Consider the following 21,179-nt stretch of genomic DNA (forward strand, 5'->3'; position numbering starts at 1 on the left):
CGGAATATTTCTCATGGCCATGTGTGACCAGAGCGGCCTTCACTAAGGGCTCCTATCATAACAGTGGGGTGCAGGACCGCTGCTGAACAAAGCTGAAAGCCAAATCCCCCTCTGCCCAACCCCCAAACTCGGCCTGAGAGAGTCACCTTACCAAAATGGTGTCGCTGTGTGAACGTATGGTGGCGCCGAACCACTGGTGGGACTTAAATTCAGCCTGATGGTTTGTGTCGTTGAGCAAGACAGTGCGGTCCCCTGAGAGAAACAGAGAAAAGCAATACTGAGTTGCAGCACACGGACAGACAAAACATGCTCATTTTCAACTGGACTCCTCGTATTCCTCCTGCCACTTCCCGTCTGAGCATTTATCGGGATAGCATTTACATTTATCAGTCCCTTTTAACCAAAGTGACATACAAGAGAGTCAGCAATTAGCAGATTAAGTTTGAATGTTAACAAATGGCACCATAAAGCACAATACAGTAATCATATCATAGTCTAGACTGCATCTCAGAGTGCGTTTAGTACAGGTGTCTTGACTCATCGAGAGGCGGAGAACATAAGAATTAGATGTACATTGCCACAAGTCACAGAACAGGCAAATTATGCTGTCAAGTGCGAGTACAAACGGGCTAATTACTACAAAATAACAGTAATGGTGTCTACATCCGTTGTCTACAGCAGGCTAACTAACTCCCAGTACACAATTTTCCATGCAAAAAAGGGATCAGGGGGAAAATTTGGAGAGAGAGGCGTTTGCTAGTCAGTCACGGCTGAGGTGTCAGTATGTAACAGTTCTGTTAGCCTGGTCAGGTACAGGCGAGCTTAGCCTCGTTGACCCTCTCTTCTGTTGAGCCACCTGGTCAATAACCCTTATCTCCCACTTGACATCTGTGACAGCAGCTGGTGACATGGAAGATGGTCTGCAGAGTCAGGTTTATCGAAACACAGATGTGGCGTGTTGGCTTTAAGAGGATGCGATCCAAATTGACCAGGAACCGATACCTTAAGGCGTTTTGTTTCAGGAGTAACACGTCTTGGGAAAGCAAAAATTTGTTGTGAAGGGTGACCTTGGCAGTTTTGAGGAAGTACTCCACCCTAGCCATGCCCACTCCTCCAACTCATTTCCCACCATAGATTGCCTATGTCAAAAAATACCACAGGCGTATTGCAAAAGAGCGGGACAGTCTCTCAAGCAAAGGAGATTAATGGAGACTGTGAGAGATCGTGACCTCTGTGTATGTGAGGAAAGCAGGCAATGTGTCAGCCTACTCTATCCCTGCCTCTCCACTCCTATTCCATTCTTTCCTTTCCACTTCCCAGCCAACTAGGCAGCCCGGAGCTGGGAGTGAGGGCCTGCTCCATGTCTTGGTGGAAACAGAGAGAAGGCGGGTGTCCAAGGAAAACATACCCTCTGGCCCAGCTTCCTCGTAGCAACCTCATTGTCGTCTTTGTTGAAGTACACAATTCTCTCTCTCTCTCCCCCACTATTCAAACTGCTTTTCGCCTTCTCCATTATGTCTCTGTTTTCCAAAGTCTCTCTCTCTCTCTCGCGCTCTCAGTAGATAGGTAGTAGGATTATGATTCTTTAATAACCCATCCCCCCTTTATCCACCAACACGGGGATCGCTGGTTCGAATCCCCGTGTTACCTCTGGCTTGGTCGGGTGTCTCTACAGACACAATTGGCCGTGCCTGCGGATGGGAAGCCAAACGTGGGTGTGTGTCCTAGTCGCTGCACTAGCGCCTCCTCTGGTTGGTCGGGGCGCCTGTTCAGGGAGGAGGGGGAACTGGGGGGGAACAGCGTGATCCTCCCACATGCTACGTCCCCCTGGCGAAAGCCCTCAGTCAGGTGAAAAGCAGCAGCTGGCGACTCTACGTGAGGGGGTGGAGCAGTGACCTGGACAGCTCAGAAGTGTTGGGTAATTGGCCAGATGCAACTGGGGAGAAAAAGGGAGGGAAAAAATCCACAAAAAAAAAACAAAAAAAAAAAACTCCGTTTCCCTTTCGTCACCTTTTGCTTCCACCTTTACTCAGTGTAGGCCAATGGCAGCCAACCTTACACCAAATTTTGTGAAGTGTGTGGCGAGCCATCACTAAGGAAATGAGCTCTAGCCATACGATAGACCTACATAACATAATCGCCATATGAAGAAAGGCCTCCTTAAAAGCTTGTTACTTTAAGTAATCTACAACAGCTACTTGGTTCCTTTTCCTACAGCATGCCTTGTTAATATTTTCACAAGTTAGGGGGCTTTTATTTGGATATGGGGAAACGTAATGCCACCAGGGAGCTTTGGAAACCAAACAGGGCCGCTAATTCATCAAATGTGTTACCATGACAACCAGTAAGTAGGAGCAGAAACTAACACTTCTAATTCGTATCACAACAATCATCATGGAACAGAAATCCCTCCTTTGCATCTGGTCAAGGTGACAGAGAGGAAGCACATCTATATAGGTGTCTTTTATGGGGTTAGTAAGAGAATGTGTAAAACATTTGTGTGGTCAGTCTAACACGGCGGCACTTTAATGTCTGTCTCACCGAGTGGGTTGATATGAAGACTAATAACCCAGTCATAAACCAATTAGGAATCAGGAACTTTTTTTTTCCAGAAATTAGGAACACTGTCATTTCACTTCATAGACTTGCGTACATGAAATGAAATGGAATGCCGTTTCCCCCAGCCCACAGCAGTACAACACAAAGACAAAAACACATCCAAAAACTACAAGAACACACATATCCAAACCAACACATATATCCAAACTAAACAAAAAAACATCACTGTCCAAGGGGACGAACGCCAGCCAGGATGACTGTCGGAACCACTGGTCTGCATGGGTTAGCAGTTAGCTTAGCCCACCCCGCTTCCGTGTCCTGTCAGACCGCCCTCGGTGTTTCCTCCTTGGGCTCAGCTCCAGGCAGGGGCCGTGGTCCCTGGGCCCACCGGATGAACAGACCAAGCTCTCCCGCCAGCTTGGTCTGCTCTCCAGCGCCAGCTCTCCCAGCCAGACGCCCTCGACACACCTTCCCGCACTCCTCACGATGACATCAAAAACACCACAGTCAACGCCAGGTGAGGCCACCGCCAGACCATCCTCGGTGTTATCGGAACTGCCGGTCTGCATGGGCTAGCAGTTAGCTTAGCCTGCCCCGCTCTCCCAGCCGACCCAGCGCCAGCTCTCCCAGCCATCAAACGAAGACAAAACTTAGATGCACACGTGGACAAAGACACTGCATGGACGGTACTGGGTGGGGCCGCCATCTTCCCACACCGGCACTGGATGAGGCCGCTGCAAACATGAATTTGCGCTGCCTTCTTCCCACACCAGAAGCAACAATTAAGGCATTATTTCACATTTAGAAACAGAGATATAACGCTAAATGGCTTTATCGGATTATTGTTACCAGGGTAAAGTCGAAATATTAATGTGTCCAGATTTCTGCTGAGTTTTTCCACTTATTAACACATGTAAACGGCATCAGCTTTCAATTTGGTGTGATTTGAAGTGGCGCATGCCAAAGGTCACTAGACACAGTGAACCAGATGTTTTTGGAAGAATGAAAACACCGCAAAATGTCGTGCTTTGGGTTTGGGTACTGTCTCGAACGGCATTGTAATTAATTACTTTCACCCAATGTCAGAGGCAGGCAGAGAAAACGACTGGAGGTCATTTCTAATACAACAGGAAGTACTGGAAGAGCAGACCTACCGTAGATCGATTATTCACAAAAAGCCATATACATCCGGGTTACAGAGAAATTGGGTTATTTCAAACAATTTAAACATTTTTAAATCAAGATATTGCCTTCAACGAGTAACCGAAAACTCCCAGTAACGGGGCCATTGTTTTCCATGTTAACCTACTCACTTGTCTGCACTGCCTGTGTAAGAGACAGCCGGACAGTCATGTGAACTGACCACAGCTGAACAAGAGTCAGATTCAGGGAGGAGATAAGAAGAACCACATAGACCTGCCACAATAATTGTCATCTGAAGTTTTTGCAAGGAGGCTGGTGAGCGCATAGTGCTGATGTGACATGGTGCCTAAGCCCAGCCTCTCCTGGGACACCACGGGAGTCGTCCATACACTTAGTCTGGCCTTTGAACTGTGTGAGAGAGGAGCGCCATTACTGCAGTTAATGCCTCTCAATGAGTGTGTTTACGTGTGTGTGTGTGTGTGTGTGTGTGTGTGTGTGTGTGTGTGTGTGTGTGTGTGTGTGTGTGTGTGTGCGCATATCAATGGGCTAAGAGACAAATGGCCAAATTCACTCATCACATCAGCTGCCCCTGTGGGAGCGCCAACGGGGGGCGAGACTCAGACAGAGTAGAGAAACCCAGCTCTGGTTTCTCCCTCTCCCTTCCCTCCCTCCTCCCACTACCCCGTCCCCTTCTGTGTCCCTCTCTCACAACCTCCCCACTGCCCTCCCCTCTCTCTCTCTTCCTTGCTCACATCTAGACACAGCACATGCTCTTATCTCAGTGGAAGAGGAAGTGGACAGGAGGGGGCCCTCTGGCCACCCTGACCCAATTAGTTAGGCTAATTAAGAGGGTCTGTGGCCTCTGGGTCAGACCTCACCCGCACTCAGAGAGACGGGGAGAGCTCTGACACTGCTCTGTCATAAGGATCACCCTTGTCTGAATCAACTGGGCACCAACACCCGATTCTCTGATAAAATCTATCACGTCATCAAAGTTCATTCGAAGTATCAGCACCGTCGCCGTGCTGACTTTTTCTCAACCCATAAAATATCACAGAGGTTTTCCATGTCCTTTTAAAGAAAGGGACTTACTAGGGGACAAAACAGTCAAAATTAGATGAACTACAGCAACAAATGACATCTAGAACAGCTTTTTGGCATGGAGAAGGGCATGTGAGTAACAATATGCAGACTGTTCCTGCATTATACAGAGGTTCTGTGATGGTCCAGATGGTTGAATTGGCTCTTGCACACTAATCTGCACCTTCAAAGCCCATCAGCGTAATGAAGGACACACTCCAAAAACCCAGGGGACTATCCTTCAACCTAAAACCCTAGCACATGACATCACTGAAAGCGGCATCCAGCCAGCATCCAAGGATGTGCAACACATTTTCTGTTGTGAGAGACAGGGTAGAAAAATAAATTAGCAAAGGGCAACCAGCAGTGTGTGTGTGTGTGTGGGGAGGGGGGGGGGCAATTAAACAAGGCTTGCAAAAGACTTGAATGGAATATGTCTCCCCCATTGTGCATTATGGATAGTAAATCTAGGTTGGCCCACGCTGCTAGGCTTTGATTTCCCAGGAAGGAGGCCAAAAATCCCCTCCTAACTTGGGGGGTGTACACACACTAATGTTGTGGTCCTGCTACATGTGTTATGCATACCGTTTGTTTGTGTGTGTGTGTGTGTGTGTGTGTGTGTCTAAAGGCTTGCAAAATGTTACTAGATACTCTTTTTACTTCCACTGCACCTTTGCTCGTGACACCACTTACCCATTCGTGTCTAAAAAGGTTGATGGGACTGTCTGCAAACTAAGCTGGCATCTGTTGTTCAAAACATCCCACAAACCCCCTAAACCTTCTCCCAAACCGATCTATCTAATTCCGACTCAATAGAAGTCTGTCTGTCAGGACCGGGTGGTGTCTGCTCCCATTGTCTTACAAACAGCACATTTCTTTGTCTTGTCCCGTTTGTTTATTGGTTGCTTATCTCCATCTAGCCATGGGGGTAGGACAACACAAACACGGACTAGAGGAAGGAAGGAAGATCCGTGAAAAACCTCAACACCTCATTATTCTTTTCATCCCAAAAGAAAGGACACAAACAGGAAAAAGGGATCATCTAGTTTCCAAGAACCAACTTTGCCAAAAAGTGTTCAGTGGAGTGGAACACTGACGCCTGATCCAGACCTGCTGCGGACTACATCACTGTAAAGGAAACGGATCGCTAGCTTAAGAAGTGTACAGAGGGGCAGATAAGCTCTGCTAGCTCACCGGTGCTTAAGCAGCTTCTCCACATTCCTCTGCCTCTTCAGTGACCAGTTAAAAGGACAGATAGTACATATGTCATGTTACAGGAAAAAAAGGAGGTGTGCTTTTACAAAAGTTCCCTTAAGTGCACTGGTTGTTTGGCTCGGCTAAAAGGATCACTAATATCTATCGTCTATCAAGTCATCAGATTTGCTATCTAACATCAAATATCTTCAAATTTGACGTTTTTCTATTTTATTTCATTTTATTTACATAAAAGGGGTATAAGTACCCCCCTTTGAGGCTTGTTAACACCTCTACATTCCTGGAGAAATAAAGTGTTTTACAAAGCCGGTGGAAAAAAGTAATTTTTGGTTGCAGTGAAATCTGAGTGATTTTTTTTTTTCACTTGTGGTAAAGTTAGCGCCTTTGCAGATGCATGGTTTACCCAACAGCCACGACATGACTGAACATGCATCTCAGGATAGCAAAATACTGGGAACAATGTAAATGTGAATCCATGGATGGAAACGGTTTACCTTGAGCATCAAACTCAATGCTGTGGCAGCTGGACTGGCCAAGGCCCCACGGGCAATAGAAGACAGATCCTCCCTCAGTGATGTTCAGCTGACTGGTGCTGGCCTTGGGAGCGCCTATCACCACGCTCGCACTAGACGGGGGGGGGGGGGGAGAGAGACGACATGCTATAAATCACAAGTGACACATCTACTAAACCGCAACATCCCTGTAAACCTGAATTGGGTTCGTTTATCTGGGGCTAAAGTTGGTCAAAATTAGCGCTTCGTCTGGCTTAGATTAAAAAGTGCATTCCAGACCTCCCACTCAGCAGTTTTAAATACAACGTAGTATACACATTTAACTGCTTACCGAGCTATATTTTGGCTTTGTGCTAAAACACTCTTAACACTTTTCAGAACCCTGTTGCATAACCGTGGGACTGACGGTCGTTAAATACAGCTTGAGTATACGATGTGTGTACACGCACGCACGCACGCGCACACACACACACACACACACACGTTCACCTGTGCGCATCGCAAACACAGCCCTCGACGGTCCCAGAGAGACACATTCGCAACCTTGTGGGGCGCGAAACTTGACGGGAATATAAGAAAGCGGACAACCAAAGGTGCACTTAGGGCACGGTAACACATACGCGTAATTAGCATTAGCAAATAATCGCCTCCCGTAGGGGCGAATAACGTTCGCTTCCGGTGGCAAGGCAAATTCGCCTCCGCTTTGCGTAGAGTTCAACTTGGGCTATTTTTGATTGGCTAATTTGCTTTGCCGCCGGAAGCAAATGGTATGCCACGCCGGTTGACGCTAGAGCCAACGTGGTGTAGGCACGAAGGTAGCCGTGATTGGCTGCTGCGTCGGCCAATAGACAGCGCGCAACCGCGAAGCGCACTGACTTGAAACGAACGGCGTGCGCCGAAACTTTTAGCTAGCTAGCTTACAACCGACCTTAACATTGCCAGATCGTACTGTAACCCTAACCCTACCGCTATTGCTATCGCTAGCTAACAAACGTGTCGGTCTGGCAGTCAGCGCGCGTCGAGGTTCTGCGCTGTCTATTGGCCGACGCCACAGCCAATCACGACTACTTCCGTGCCTACACCCCGTTGGCTCTACCATCGACCAATGATAATCGTCTACCGAGCATGGCTCTGGACTGTATGGCTGTAGAGCCACGCTACCGAGACGAAATTCGTGTTTTGTCGGGCTGAACGTTGGCAGCGCAGGATGTGACGCACACGGAAATCAGGTCGCTGGCCGGTAGTCCGGTTGGGTAGCTGCGGTTGTCGGTCACACGTGAGCGGTTCTTGGGTTTGCGATGGGAAACTGAAGTCCAGAGAAAGATAAATCTTTTCACTTAATTGTCTCACTTGTACGTGTTAACATAGTTTCATGGACAAATACGGAGGAAGAACATTGGTGTACAAGTTATATACCGCAAAATATGAATTGATGTTAATAAAATATCCATTTATTTACGTTCAGCGCCTGTCTTCCGACTCACTGCCAGCCAGGCAGCATCTCTCTTGTGGGGGGCAGTTTGTCGTTTTCACGGGCAATGTACAAGACCGGCTGGCCAGACACGGCAACAACCAAAGTCTCCTCCATCCTGGCTCACTGAGAAAACTACGGCCAAGTGGGGTCAACCACACACACGCTTCTTTGCTACTGGTTGAGGCTGCGGATTCGCCGGTCAAAGTTGGGCTCCACGCGAAGAGAAGACGCAAATTTCTTCCGCCATTGGAAGTGATGAATGTTTTATTCGCCCCTTCGCCCACACAGAATGCAAGTGAACAGGTGGCAAATATATGCCAATGTTAATGTCGCGCATGCGTGACCGCGGGGCGTTTTCTACAGCTGTGACGCCTACGGAACGTCCACGGCCTTGGAGCTCTACTGGGAAGCTATAGAGAGGGCGGCCAATCGCTTTAACAGACCTGCCAAGATCACAGAAAGCCACAGGTGACTCTACCGATGTACAGGTTAGAGAACAGATAGGGGGATGAAACTTCTGAGGCATGGAGGCACGAACATACAGAGTGTAGGTTGGTGGATACTGGATAAGGAAAAGGACTGGGAGGAAAAGAGAGCCCAGACTGAGGCCGGGTAAAGTCGGAATGAGTTTTCCCTGTGGACGACCAAACTGAAGTGTACAGTTTTGCCATTACCTCATTGCGGACCCACTTATCCTGCTATCATCACAGCCACGGACGTTTGTGGGCATTGATGTGGGTGGGAGAGGCATGGAGGCATTGAGTGTAGACAGGGCCTTAGAGCCGGGGGGCTAAAACAGGAAGAGCACACCCTTTCCTCTTCCAGATCTTCCAATAGTGCATAATGAAAGTTTACATGGTGACTAAACTTAGCATCCTGCCCCCTAGGGTAACAACTCCCCAAAGTCCTGAATGAGGGGGAGCGACCACAGATCAAGACGCTATTCAACCAGGACAACATTCAGTGTTGTTGCGGCCTGCTAACAGCAAAGTGTGAGTAATGAAATCCAATTTCTCTTGTTTATCCAAGAAAGTTGCTGGATTTATAAGGACTCATCTTGAAACAAGTTTATAATTCAGGGTACAGGACCAGCAATTTGGTGTGGTGTGAATAGTACGAGCTAACCTACGGTGTGGTGCATGTCAGGAAGCAGGGGTTTTGAGTTCAATATCACACCATTACCTGTGGTCTAAAGATATACAGTGCAAACCTGACTCAAAATATGGGGCAGAAACCCTCGGTTTGTTTTGACGAAGGTAAAAGAAAAACACGTCTGTTCTAGTTGGACAGAGAGAGAGAGAGAGAGAGAGAGAAAGTATCTTTTTTTCCCACTATGTGTGGACACGAAGGGAATATCCCAGAGGAGTAGCAGAGAGCCAGCTGTAGAATAATGTAAATCCCAGGGAAGTCTTCTTGTCACGGGTTCTCATGAGACAGCTGAAGATCTCCTCGCTCTCTGTCCATCTCTCTGTCTGTCCATCTCCCACTCTATCTCATCTGTCCATCTCTCTCTCTCCATCTCTCTGTCTATGTTTCTCTCTGTCTACGTCTCTCTGTCTGTCTCTCGCTCTTTCTGTCTGTCTGTCACTCTCTGTCTCTGTCCATCTCTCTCTTTATCTCTTTCTGTCTATGTCTGTCTGTCTGTCTGTCTGTCTCTCTCTCTCTCTCTCTCTCTCTCTCTCTCTCTCTCTCTCTCTCTCCATCTCTGTCTCTCTCCCCATCTCTCTCTCTTAAAGTATTGTTGAAAGTCAAACTCTCTCTCTCTCGTTCTCTCTCTCTCGCTCATGGATGTGTCATGGAGTAGACGTGTCTACTCCATGACACATGTAGCTCAGAAATGACTCAACAGTTGAGTGTAAATGGAGCTGGTGATCATACTTAAACTAGAACATCTTGTTATGTTGGCTTGTTTTGGATGGGCTCAGTACTTATCCACAGCGTAGGAAGACCGTCGGTCGCCTGTAATACTCACAATGTATACAGGAAAGAAAGACGATCATTCCTGGAAATTGCAAGACATGTACTGAGAGAAACAAACATCTACCTGGGTTTCTGGGAAAACAACAATTTTGAGCAACATGAGGATATCGAGGGGTTATTTGTGGATTTAAGAGCACAGTTTGTTTTAAGTTTGTGTGGGAAAGGCAATATTAGAAAACAGTCTCCGGGTCAAGTACATGTACTACACTCAAAAAAAAAAAATATATATATGGCATGCAGGTTCAGAAATGCCTTAATGAACTGAAAGAATGAATTGTCGAATCAGATTTGAACACAGTCCAACAACATTTGGTTGTGGCAGCTTCCCCAAGCATAAAATGCAGGAAACAACAAAACAAGTGAAACATGCTTTAATCATCAGGTTGGCAACTGTGTTTTGATTACCTTATGCACAAACAAACACACACACACCAAAAAAAAAAAAATACACACACACACACATATATATACATAATTACAAATTGATCACAATCTAAAATACTGTAAATAAGGAAGAATTAGCATTTAATGGGAGCATTATCTGACAAGGATCAGTCTAGCTCTAACTGGAATATCCCCCTCCTCCCTCGTCCTCCTCCTCTTCCTCCTCCTCCTGCCAACTGTACACCGGGAGCTCGAACAATTGTGTTGCTTGGATTTTATAAAGCTGTAAATGTATTTAGGTGGCTGGTTGCTGGATAAAGAATTCCTTCACTTGAGCAAAGACACGCTGGGACCAGCCGTTCAACTAGTATTCAAATGGACCACCAGATGGACTCACGGGCTTGTCCGGCAGGTTCCTAAGTAGCTCTAAGGGCCGCAGAGAGGCGGCTCATAGAGGGACCGAGAGCAGGAGGGAGCATTATCACAGCATTGATGTGGATCACAGCAGGCAAGGGGGGGAGGAAGAGTCTTAGCTCAGGATGCATCTGCGAGGCCATTAACGGACACTTGAGCATTGCATTTGAGTGACGCCGGCGCACTCGCACAGACAGAATATTTTTTTCCTAGATGAAATATTTTGCCTCCTTGAGGATTCGTTGTTTGTTTGTCATTTTCATGTTGCTAGGACAAAAATGATTTACTGGGTGTGAGCTTTGAGCAATGTCTTGGCGAGAGTGAGACTGTGGGTGTGTGTGTGTGTGTGTGCGTGCGTGTGTATGTGTGTCTGTATGTGTGAGGGGTGGGTGATGGAGACCATTAGCGGCTTCCCTATGTCTCCCATAGTCAGTCGAACCACCCCAATTGGCTACCATAAAGCAGCCACTAATGACCCTGCCAGCCATCTTGACAATTTAGCATTAATTAAACAACTGTAATTGATTTGGGCTGCTGGTGAGGAATGCGTAAACATCGGCCTCGTTGCAACCAAGGAGTGGGTTTGTCTCATTTGAAGCTTTAGCAACCAGAGGACATTCTAAAAAGAAATTTCACCGCATCGTAATTGCCCTGCTGTAACCACTATTTTATGTGGGGTTGAGAAACTGGGGTGGATGAAGAATACCGAATTATGCTGACGTGACATTATACTTCGTAGCCATGGCTAATGGGGTTTATGATGGGGTTACTGATGGAGTTTGTCAGAGGGCAAATTCCTCTGTTGCCCCCTCCCTTTCACCCCAAACACAGTCTTTCCCCATTCCACTTTTAATTGTCTTCTTCCAGCTGCAAGGTTTATGTCACTTGAGCACTATTATAATTGCTTTAAGCTAAGGGGGGGGGGGGAGAAAAAACATGTGTGCTTTTCACTAAAAAGGAAACGAGAATCACAATCACATTGGTTTGCCTACCAGCTGTGGCTCTAGTCCCCATCTGCGCTCTTAAACCTCACATGAGGAACATCACGGTGCAGATAGACTACATGGACTGACTGGGTTAGACTGGGGAAAAAAAATAAGGCAGTCCCCTTAATGGGCTTAAAGGCAACCCTCTGACACACCTAAGAAGAAAATATATGCAGTAATCCGTTGAGTTTGCGGAGAGCTGTCACCGCCATACTCGGCCAAACGAAGCAGTTCCGTATCAGCGGTCACTTCAGACTCGGTGACCTGAGCTGAACCGAGGGCAGCCCTTGACCCTTCTTCACGGCTCGGTAGTGAAGACGGACATCTGGCACAGTTCAGAATACAACAGGTAAAAGCAACCAGCAACTTGAGCCGCCTCCCATGCCGGGGGAAGCACTGTCCCGGCGCAGACGACTGGCACCCTCTGAGAGAGTAATGGATGAGGTGGATAATCACTGCACACATTAGGGAATGTGACGAGTAAGTAATCACTCCTAGCGTACTCTGAAAAGGGCACTAAAATAACATTTGCTCTTTCAAGGCTCGTGTAATCACAGCGAGGGAGACTGGCTGAAGAGCTGAGAAATTAGATGCACTAAGTAGTGAGTGATGAGTTACTGTAGACCAAATGGAGCCATGAGGATAGTCTTGCATCCTCTCAGAACCAAAGCCAGACAGGAGCTGCTTGAGTCCTTACGGCTGCCACACGGCTGGTTGTCTACTCAGTGTTGAGTGAGGACACACACACACACAGACACACACAGACACGCAGCGCTCATGAGCTTTATAGCATGATGAGAGTAGCAGTGCCTGCTGAGATGGTGTGTGCTGACTACAGAGAGTCTACTGTGCTGAAGACATTTTTCTTTAAAACAATCAGATACTGTGAGTAACCAAACGACGGAAAGGATTTGTATGTTACACAAAATGCCTTAAGCCCATCGTGTCTGTAAGATTTGGCTAAAAAAAAAAAAAAAAAAAATACTATACAGCCCAGAAATTTGAACATAAAAAAAAGCAAATTTCCTCATCACATAATGACGCACACACATAAGTGTTAGGAAATGATCAGATGAATGAATAGTCCCGCCTGTCTAGGAAAAACAAAATCTCACTATCACCGTTTAAAAAGAGAAAAACGTGCTCCCTTACACCCTCAAAGGATCTCGGGGCTCTGCAGCAGGTGGGCTGCAAAATTACAAGTGCCGGGCCAGGTGACCAAACTGTTCCTGTGCTGTCTCGGAGGGAAAGAACAATGTTTACATCCAAGGGCCATTTCGCACAGTCCAGCTCGGGCTCGCGTCCCCTTACACTTTTGCATTCGTTTTTGGTCGGCACCGGTAATTGTATCAACATGTTCGCGCAAATTTCATTTTACCATGACCGCTTCACTACGGAGGGTTCGACCAGCAGCCCTCCTCACTACATGAGCCCTAAAATTACTCCGTGTATTATCAAAGTAGGAGACAGCAGTTGTGCCATCTTCACCCGGGCTCGACCGCCTTTCATAATGAGTATGGGAAAGTCGGCGGTTCTTTTAAAGAAACCACCAACCGTGTCATTTCGCTGCTAAGAGGGGTTTCACAAGTGGCAAGTGGGTAATTCAAAACACCCCGCCTCTTTAAAAATCAACATGAGCTGAGGTTTCAGCCCCTGTATTTTCTGATAGCAAATTGCAGACTGGCCCCCCGCTCCCCCACACCCTGTTGTAATTCACAGCTGTACTGACCCCAAAGCCTCATGAGAGGAGTTTAACTGCCGGCTGTTCACACCTCTCCACAATGCCCACCTTAGGGAGTCTAGGCCTTCACACCTCTGGATAGAGGGGCCGTTGTATTGAGAGGTGGGGGCACCGCCTCTCTGATCACTCCCAATCACAGCAGCTGTTAGAACACTTTGTCTGCAACTTTTCCACCCACCCGCATACACACACACACACATGCACATTGGGAATGAGTTGGATTTCAGCCATATTAACTTCTCGCTCCTCGGACGTTCATTGGTCTCATTTGCTTTTGGTCAAATAAAGGACAGCCTTTATCGAGTTACCAAAGAAATTAGTCGTTTTGTGACCCAGGGGTTAAAACATAGCAGTGCCGATGGAAATCAGAGACTGCGTCCCCCGGAGTGTGCGTCAGCGCAAACCCAGCCAGCGGCGAGCTCCATTCACGAGTAGACACGGTGCCCCGAGGGCTTTCCCAACCCTACAGAGCGGACCCTAGACAGGGTCCATGGGCCATTTACACCCATCGTCACCATCCACACACAGACATCTCTTTCCACTGAAACACAAATGGGCTTATTATGCATCCCTACCCCACCCCCCCAACCCCCGCTCCCTTTCAACCAACAGACCAGCAGAAGCTAGAACAAGCACTTAATGGTAGAGACGGCCTGCTGTGTAGCCTGGGTCACCAAGCTGAGTATATCCAAAGTGACCTTTACAACAACAGGCTTGTGTTACCGGCATACAGGCCTGACTATCATACATGCATAGGTGGCTCTACAGAAGAGCAACTTGGCGGCGTTTTTTTAAAAAAAAACCCAGCAAATAAATGAAGTAATGAGTTACAGGGAAAGTTTTCTCCAATGGAAAGGAGTAACGCCTGCTGCCGTCAGACAAAGGGCTCTGTTGTCTGCAGGCCATAATGGCAAGTGATTGCTGGGAACCTGGATGAAGAATGGCTCGGCAGCCCAAATATACAAGCTCGCTGCCGCCTGCAACCCAAACACAAGCCAATTTGATTTACACACACAAAAAAAAAAATGTCAGCAATGAAAACAATAACAAATGTGGCTGATCATATATGGAGAGGGACTGCGGTGTAGTTGCAACTGCAAAAACATTTTCTGCTTTTAGTAGCCAGAAGAGACCCCAGTCCAGAGTCAATATTGGTTCAACAGCAACCATGTTTGAGGAGGTAAACTCCGCAACAGTGACCGTCATGGAATGGAAGACGTCAATATGCGCTCGTCACGTGCGAACCATCCATGAGCTAATGCAGATCACCCACAACCCCACCCAAACCCGTGTCGCAGGGATGGGTGGAGCCGAACACACTGCCGTCGCCACCATCGGCTTAGGGGGGGAGCCTCCATTGCAGATAGCGATAGCTGATTTCTAAGGAGCCTTTCTCACTCGATGTCCTAAGAAGAGAACAGATAACATGAGAATGAAGGTTTGCCCGAATGCGTGGAGTGACGAGCGCCGAACTATGTAGAGGTGTCCCCCCCTCCCTGATCCAGAACAAAGTCCATTCGTGAAACAGCTTGTTATCGTTGTCATCATCAACGACTCACGGACCGGCAGCAGAGTAAGACGACCCCCCCCCCCCCAGACAACCCGTACCGGCTCTGCGTGTTATTAACAGCCGCTGACTTTTGACCCTCTCTATCACAGTGTGGTCCACTCCCTGGTCTCTGCCTGGCACCGAGGAGAGTGAAAGGGGGTATGAGTGACTGTCGACTGATTATATACCGAGTACCGTCTCATCATTTGACAGCCCATCGCAGCGTGGTAAGGAGTGGACCGGTGCCGTGGAGACGGTGGGAGGGTAACGGCAGCTCCCCGTTTGGACAGAGAATCTCTCCTCGGTAGGCCGCAACGCAGACGGGCTCTCTTATGCACAAATGTATGCACGCGCACACGCCAACAAAACATCCCGTCGCTCTCCTGTGAATATCTTGACAAGAGCTGTCACACGCTGCTCACAGGCTTTTGTCCCGTGGCGTTCTCCCACGGTGGTCCGCAAGCTAGCGTCGAGACTTAATGCTATTATAGTTGGCCGAGGGCCCCGACGAGACACGTGCGACGCATATATATATAAACCCAGTGACGGATCTGCGTCAGAGCGGGAGAGGGGCGAGCCTTTGTTTCCATAGGCGGGATGGCCGAGCGCGTGCGGATGGGAGAAGCTTCTTCCCGTCCCCGTCCGTGCGTGTGTTTTTTTTTTTATCAGCCTTCCTTCCTATTTTGTCAAGGGAGCGCCACGGCGGTCGGACGGGCCGCGAATAGAGGTGTAGCCCGAAAAGAATGCTGCGCATCAGGTCAAAGCCGGGGCCTTGCACATCTTTCACCGACCCATCCTGACGTGAATTAACTCCCCGCGTCACCCTCAGCCGACCTCAACCCTGGATTCCACCTACTCCTCCGCGTCTCCGTGCCGCGGGCGATAGCGGCGGGGTGGAAGCATGGGAGATAAGAGAAAACTGTTTCATATATCAGTTTCCTGTTAGGTGAAATGCTTTGACATGTGGCGCTGTAATGGGCTATGAGTAAGAGAAGTGAGGGGGGGGTGCATGTGGTCTCCTCAAACAGCGATGAGGCATTAAACTTGGCTCTGTCGCGCTTTGTTTAGTTTGACTTTTGACCTCTCGATACGTGTCATCCACAGGCAAATTACAGGGAGCCAGGCCGCGTGGGAACTGCACTTTAACGCCGCGCCACTCATACAAACCATTGTCTCATCTGCTCCTCCGGGGCTATGGCGTCTCAGCCATTTAACATTCAGATGAAGTCATCAGTTTGGTGACTGGCTCATACTTCATCAGACAGGAGCGAGACAAAGAGGAGGGGGGCTAGACAGCGGAGGAGAGGTCTGCTGGATGGAGCGATTAAAAAGCCCCGCAAAATGACATCAGCGTGGGAGGAAGTGAGGAGGAGGAGGAGGAGGGGGGGGAGGAGAAAGGAGACCGGGGTTTCTTTAACATGCCCGATCCTCTGAGTCGGTGGGGGTACGCTCCACGTTGCAGTGCCTGACAGCTTTGGCGGTAGAAAAATAGAAACCGATAGGACTTCGAAGGTGAGGAGGTGAGAGCCGAGGGAGGAAGGTGGGAGGGACGGGGGAGGGGGCTCTCCTTCCATGTCTGACTGTCTGCTGCCTAGGAAAGTGGGGGGGGGGGGCGGGAGAACACAGGGGAAGTAGAGCTGCTGGCAGCCCACTCGGCACAAAGCCCTTCCTTGAATCCCAGCTCCTCGGCCGGCCGAGCGGTGGGGCGAGACACAGCTCGGCCAGGACAGCTGGTGGTGCCTTGGCTAAGTTTGTCCTCTATGCGTAACCCTCGGTTAATGATTATCACACCTACAGGGCAGACGGCAGGGCCCGGGCAGAGCTGTACGTGCTGTATGGGGGCACTGACGCATAGTGCTGGAGTACTTACACAGCTGCCACATGCCTCTCACTTAGACCGGCACCTTCCCCTGTGCTGCAGCCCCGCTGATACAAGGAGCAGATGCTTTCTGCTGGACAACAGATCATGGCATTCGTCGCACCGTCATATTCTCCCCTCAGACTACTGGGCTGTTACACCTGACCACAAGCATGACATGAGTTTAAGTCGCTCGTTATGAATGATGTCACCGGCCCTGCAGAAAGGCCGGCGGTACCCCCGCGTGCCAGAATGCTGAGCCAGCTCTATTTGCGACACCGTGAGACGTGATATGCCCGCTGTGCCAAGGCGCCGACACAATCAGCTGATGCACATCGTCACGCCAACACGCTGTGGCTGTTAAAGGTTGCTTTAAAATAGGCTTTTGCTGGGCGCCGAGAGTCCAGGGCGATAGCAAAAGGGTCAGAGTTAAATGCGATTTCTGGGAGCCAATCAGATTAGAAATTGAAGGCGAATCAAAACTCAAAATCCCTTTTGTGTTTGAGGTTGTTCGCTTTTTGGGGGGGGTGAGGGTAATGAAAAGGGTACGAGATTTTAAAAGCAGACTCCGAACAGATAACATTGGGGGATCTCGAGAGGGGATTGGGTTAAAAAAGAAAAAAAGAATTGCGCGTGCACTAAAGGGTGCGTAAAACCCCCCCCCCCCAAAAAAAGAGACGCGTAATATCTGGACCAAGAGCAAAGAAACACCATTTAAAATAAAAACACGTCTCACGAATGAATGAACGGAACTCCCCCCCACACACACACACACAAACACACTGAGAGGCGCCGTGTGAAGCGGTCTCCCAGAAAAACCAGGTTTGGCAGTGTTCAGGATCAGCCTAATAACTGTGAATGGAATCGCGATCAAACGTTGCTCTCCCTCATTCCCCCCCTCTCTCTCTCTCTCTCTCTCTCTCTCTCTCTCTCTCTCTCTCTCTCTCTCTCTCTCTCTCTCTCTCTCTCCCTCATTCCCCCTCTCTCTCTCTCTTTCCTTTGCAACTCCGGGCTGTGATGTGCGCGGAGCACACCGCTAAGAAACAAACCAAACGACCCCCTCGCTTCCTGCCCGCTAACGCGAAACCACCCCGGTAGGAAAGAAGGGGAAGGGGAAGGGGGGGGAGCTCACCTTGCCGAGTCGCCCGAGTAAAACTCCACGGCGTATCCGAAGTAGCTGCCGTTAGGTCCGCTGTACACGGCGGGGCTGTCCACGTCCAAGTTGAAGGCTCCGCAGAGCGACTGGCAGAGCGCGAGCAGGAGCCACGCTCTGCACGCCGCGCGCGCCGGCGGGGCCGATATTCCCGACGACTCCGAGCGAAACCTTCCCGAGCCCATGTTAGAGAGGAGGTTAATCCAACGCAGTTTGCGTTCGGTGTTGAAAGTTTGAATAAAGGAAGAAAAAATAAAAAACTGTCCGGGTTTCGATGGCTCTGCGCAGCCTCCTCCCCCGCGCGCGCCTCCGTTCAACTGCTGCGGTTCGCCGAGTGCGGTTATGTGAGCTGCATCCCTGCTCTTGCTGCGCTGAGTCGTGTCGCGTCGTTACAAATGCTCCGTCAGCTTCTCCCCCTGTGTGTCCTCTCGGCCCTGCGTCTCTGCGCTTTTCTCTGCTCACCTCATGGATGGCGTGTGTGTATGTGTGTGTGTGTGTGTGTGTGTGACAGAGAGAGAGAGAGAGAGAGAGAGAGAGAGAGAGAGAGAGAGAGAGAGAGAGAGAGAGAGAGAAATGTGGGGAGTTTCTACACTCCATGCAGACTTGGGAGAGGTGGAGCTTGGGGACGTTTCGGGAAAGCCTCGTCTCAGAATACAAAGTCTATCTGGGAAGGCTCTAACTCCTTGTAACCCATTCAACACGTTGCCCCTTACAGCGAGCACTGTTATCAGTGGCATGGCCAGATTGGTAACCGAATGAACAATGGATTGTGTTGGTGATCGATCCGTATGGCCACCTTGACCTTTCCGCTTGACCCCCGGCCCCCCCTCTGCTGTCAGAGAGGACTTACCTGAGAGGTGAGGGCCGGGGGGGGGGGGTCGGCCATACTGTCTGGCCGAGAGTTACGGCCGGTCATCTACACGACTCTGCTGTCTGTGCTGCTCGGCTCTGGGATCTTTATCACTGGAGTGGGCTTCCAGCCTGATAAGGCAGGAATGTGGAAAAAAGTAATGTTAATTGTTTTTTCTCCCTCTCTTCTGCCTCACCCCCCCCCCCCTTCCTCTTTTATACGACTTTATCGGGCACTGTCGATCGCTTCTGCCTAATTGGGACAAGCTTATTATGAGGTAATGTGTTTTTTTGACTGTTTCTCTGGCACAAAGCGAGGCCGCCACAGAACACTTCTCGGATAAACATTTAAAAAAGAAAAGAAAAAAAATCTTCCCCGTCATAATGAACTATTTACTGAATAATTATCCAACTCTGGGGTAATTACATGTTTATTACACAGCAGGAGGCCAACTCCATGTGCAATCCGTATGTTTTTATTACTCATCTCGGCGCTGATTTGATTGGGGGGGGGTGGGGGGGGGGATGCGATGTCCTCACATGCAGATGGGTGTGGGAATATTTTGTATTTATACTTCTGAGTCACACGAGACCAACGCAGTCAGAGGGCGGTTAGGCTGTGAAAAGCAGCTACTCGCCGAGATGAAACCTTTAATAAGGCTACCCACGCTGGCTGGAATTAGTGACTGTTGGTTTAGCTGATTCACTTCAAGCCAAGAAGATTGAGTGCAGGGTCCAAAATTTGGCTGTGTGGCAGTGGCAGCATGGAACCTCTGTCAAGCGCTGCCCATATTTATAACTGCTCTGTAGGCTCCCGGTACGGGGCCGTCATACACTGATGGGGGGGGGAGGGTAATCCACAGTGTCTGGGGGGGCAGTTCACAGCTGTCGGGGGCAACGTGACGGTTCAAAGCCCTAATCCCGGAGTGCTCTTATTCCCTCACATGATCAGTTTGCAAACGGACGAGGCCTCAAGTTTGATGAGGGGCTGCGAGCCAGAGCCTGAACGTGTCGCCGTGGACAGGGCTCGCGCTTTCCCCGCTCGGGAGGCGGCTCGAGCGGCTGTGCCAAACGAGCTCTGCAATTAATGTGCACGGCCTCTTTACACGCTTGCTTGTTCCTCTGTCACGAACAAGGTGATAAGTTTAAAATGTTGGACGCAGCATGTCTGCCTCATACAATGGCACGCACTGATTTGTGTGTCTGGCTATTCAGCGCCTGTATGGGGGGTGGGGGGGTCACAGTGGGCTGGGGACAGGCTAATGACCTCACGATGAAACAGAGTCCTAAGTTTGAGATCAGCCAGCAGGGGAGGCAAGTAAAATGCTCGGGTGATAGATAAGATTGGTATGGGCTCTCAGACAGTCATTTTCTCCCACAGCGTCTGGCTGGTTGTGTTGCGCAGCACTCGGGTTCCCATTCACCGGTCCGTCTCAGCGGCCTAACCCGGGAGAAGACCCCTTCACGGTTGACGTCCTCTGTAGAGAACATGAGATTTGCCAAAGGAACGCAGAGACGCTTCTTGAGAAACACCCTTCAAAGCCCAATTTATGCTCCACATGTCGGCTAGCAGACAAAAAAAAGTGTCTCGCATTTATGCTCGTCGCAACGTCGCCGACTGTCTCCTGGTATCTATGGAAACGTTTTCACGCGCTGTGTTGTAAACAGTAGCGAGTGTTCCTTTTACGAACGATCGCGTGTAACGTAAACAACGCTCTCAAGCGAAACCATGGCAACGCTCGAACGCCTCGTCCCTTCAATCCAACTATCCAATCACAGCTAAGCGACGTAATGCGCGCGAGTCTGCGACATAAGAAGTGTCGTGTACACGACGGCCTGGGAGACACAAAACGTGTCTCTCATGACGTCAAAATTGTCGAGAGACGTCTGTCTGCTAGCCGACATTTGGAGTATAAATTGGGCTTAAGAGTCTGTGTATTGCGTATATAAGCATTGTGTGTGTGTCTGTGTGTGTGTGTGTGTGCTGGGGGGGTAATTGTATAGACAACCCAGCGCACACCACTCTTTACTGTTGACATTTTTTTTTATTTTTCGCATGTGAGGCTGGAGCCTGTTGTTCCATTTTGGCGATACATAATTGAGACTGGCTAACTGACCAGTATTTTCCGTCTCACCCGACTGTGATTTCCGTTAAAAAGCGGTTGTTGGTATTCCAATGCCTCTGATGTGACATCATCACTCGGTCGCCACGGCACCGATTTGGAGCCCAACAACAACAACAGTTCTAGAACACTTCGCAGAATTCTAAACAGCTGGCCGTC

General features: G+C 49.2%; 1 protein-coding gene across 1 annotated transcript in view; it reads right to left on the reverse strand.

Moving 5' to 3' along the window:
* Window positions 1-18,519, reverse strand: part of itga5 (integrin, alpha 5 (fibronectin receptor, alpha polypeptide)) — a 51,810-nt gene extending 33,291 nt beyond the window's left edge. Inside the window, exons 1-3 of the mRNA XM_056274859.1 lie at window positions 18,028-18,519; window positions 6,492-6,622; window positions 152-252 (exon numbers count right to left, since the gene is read on the reverse strand). Of these exons, the coding sequence (XP_056130834.1) occupies window positions 152-252; window positions 6,492-6,622; window positions 18,028-18,233 (438 nt within the window). The 5' untranslated portion in view covers window positions 18,234-18,519. The remainder of the gene's footprint in view (window positions 1-151; window positions 253-6,491; window positions 6,623-18,027) is intronic.
* Between the last annotated feature and the right edge of the window lie 2,660 nt (window positions 18,520-21,179).

The sequence above is a fragment of the Lampris incognitus genome, chromosome 2 (assembly GCF_029633865.1).
Source record: "Lampris incognitus isolate fLamInc1 chromosome 2, fLamInc1.hap2, whole genome shotgun sequence".
Lineage (NCBI taxonomy): Eukaryota > Metazoa > Chordata > Actinopteri > Lampriformes > Lampridae > Lampris > Lampris incognitus.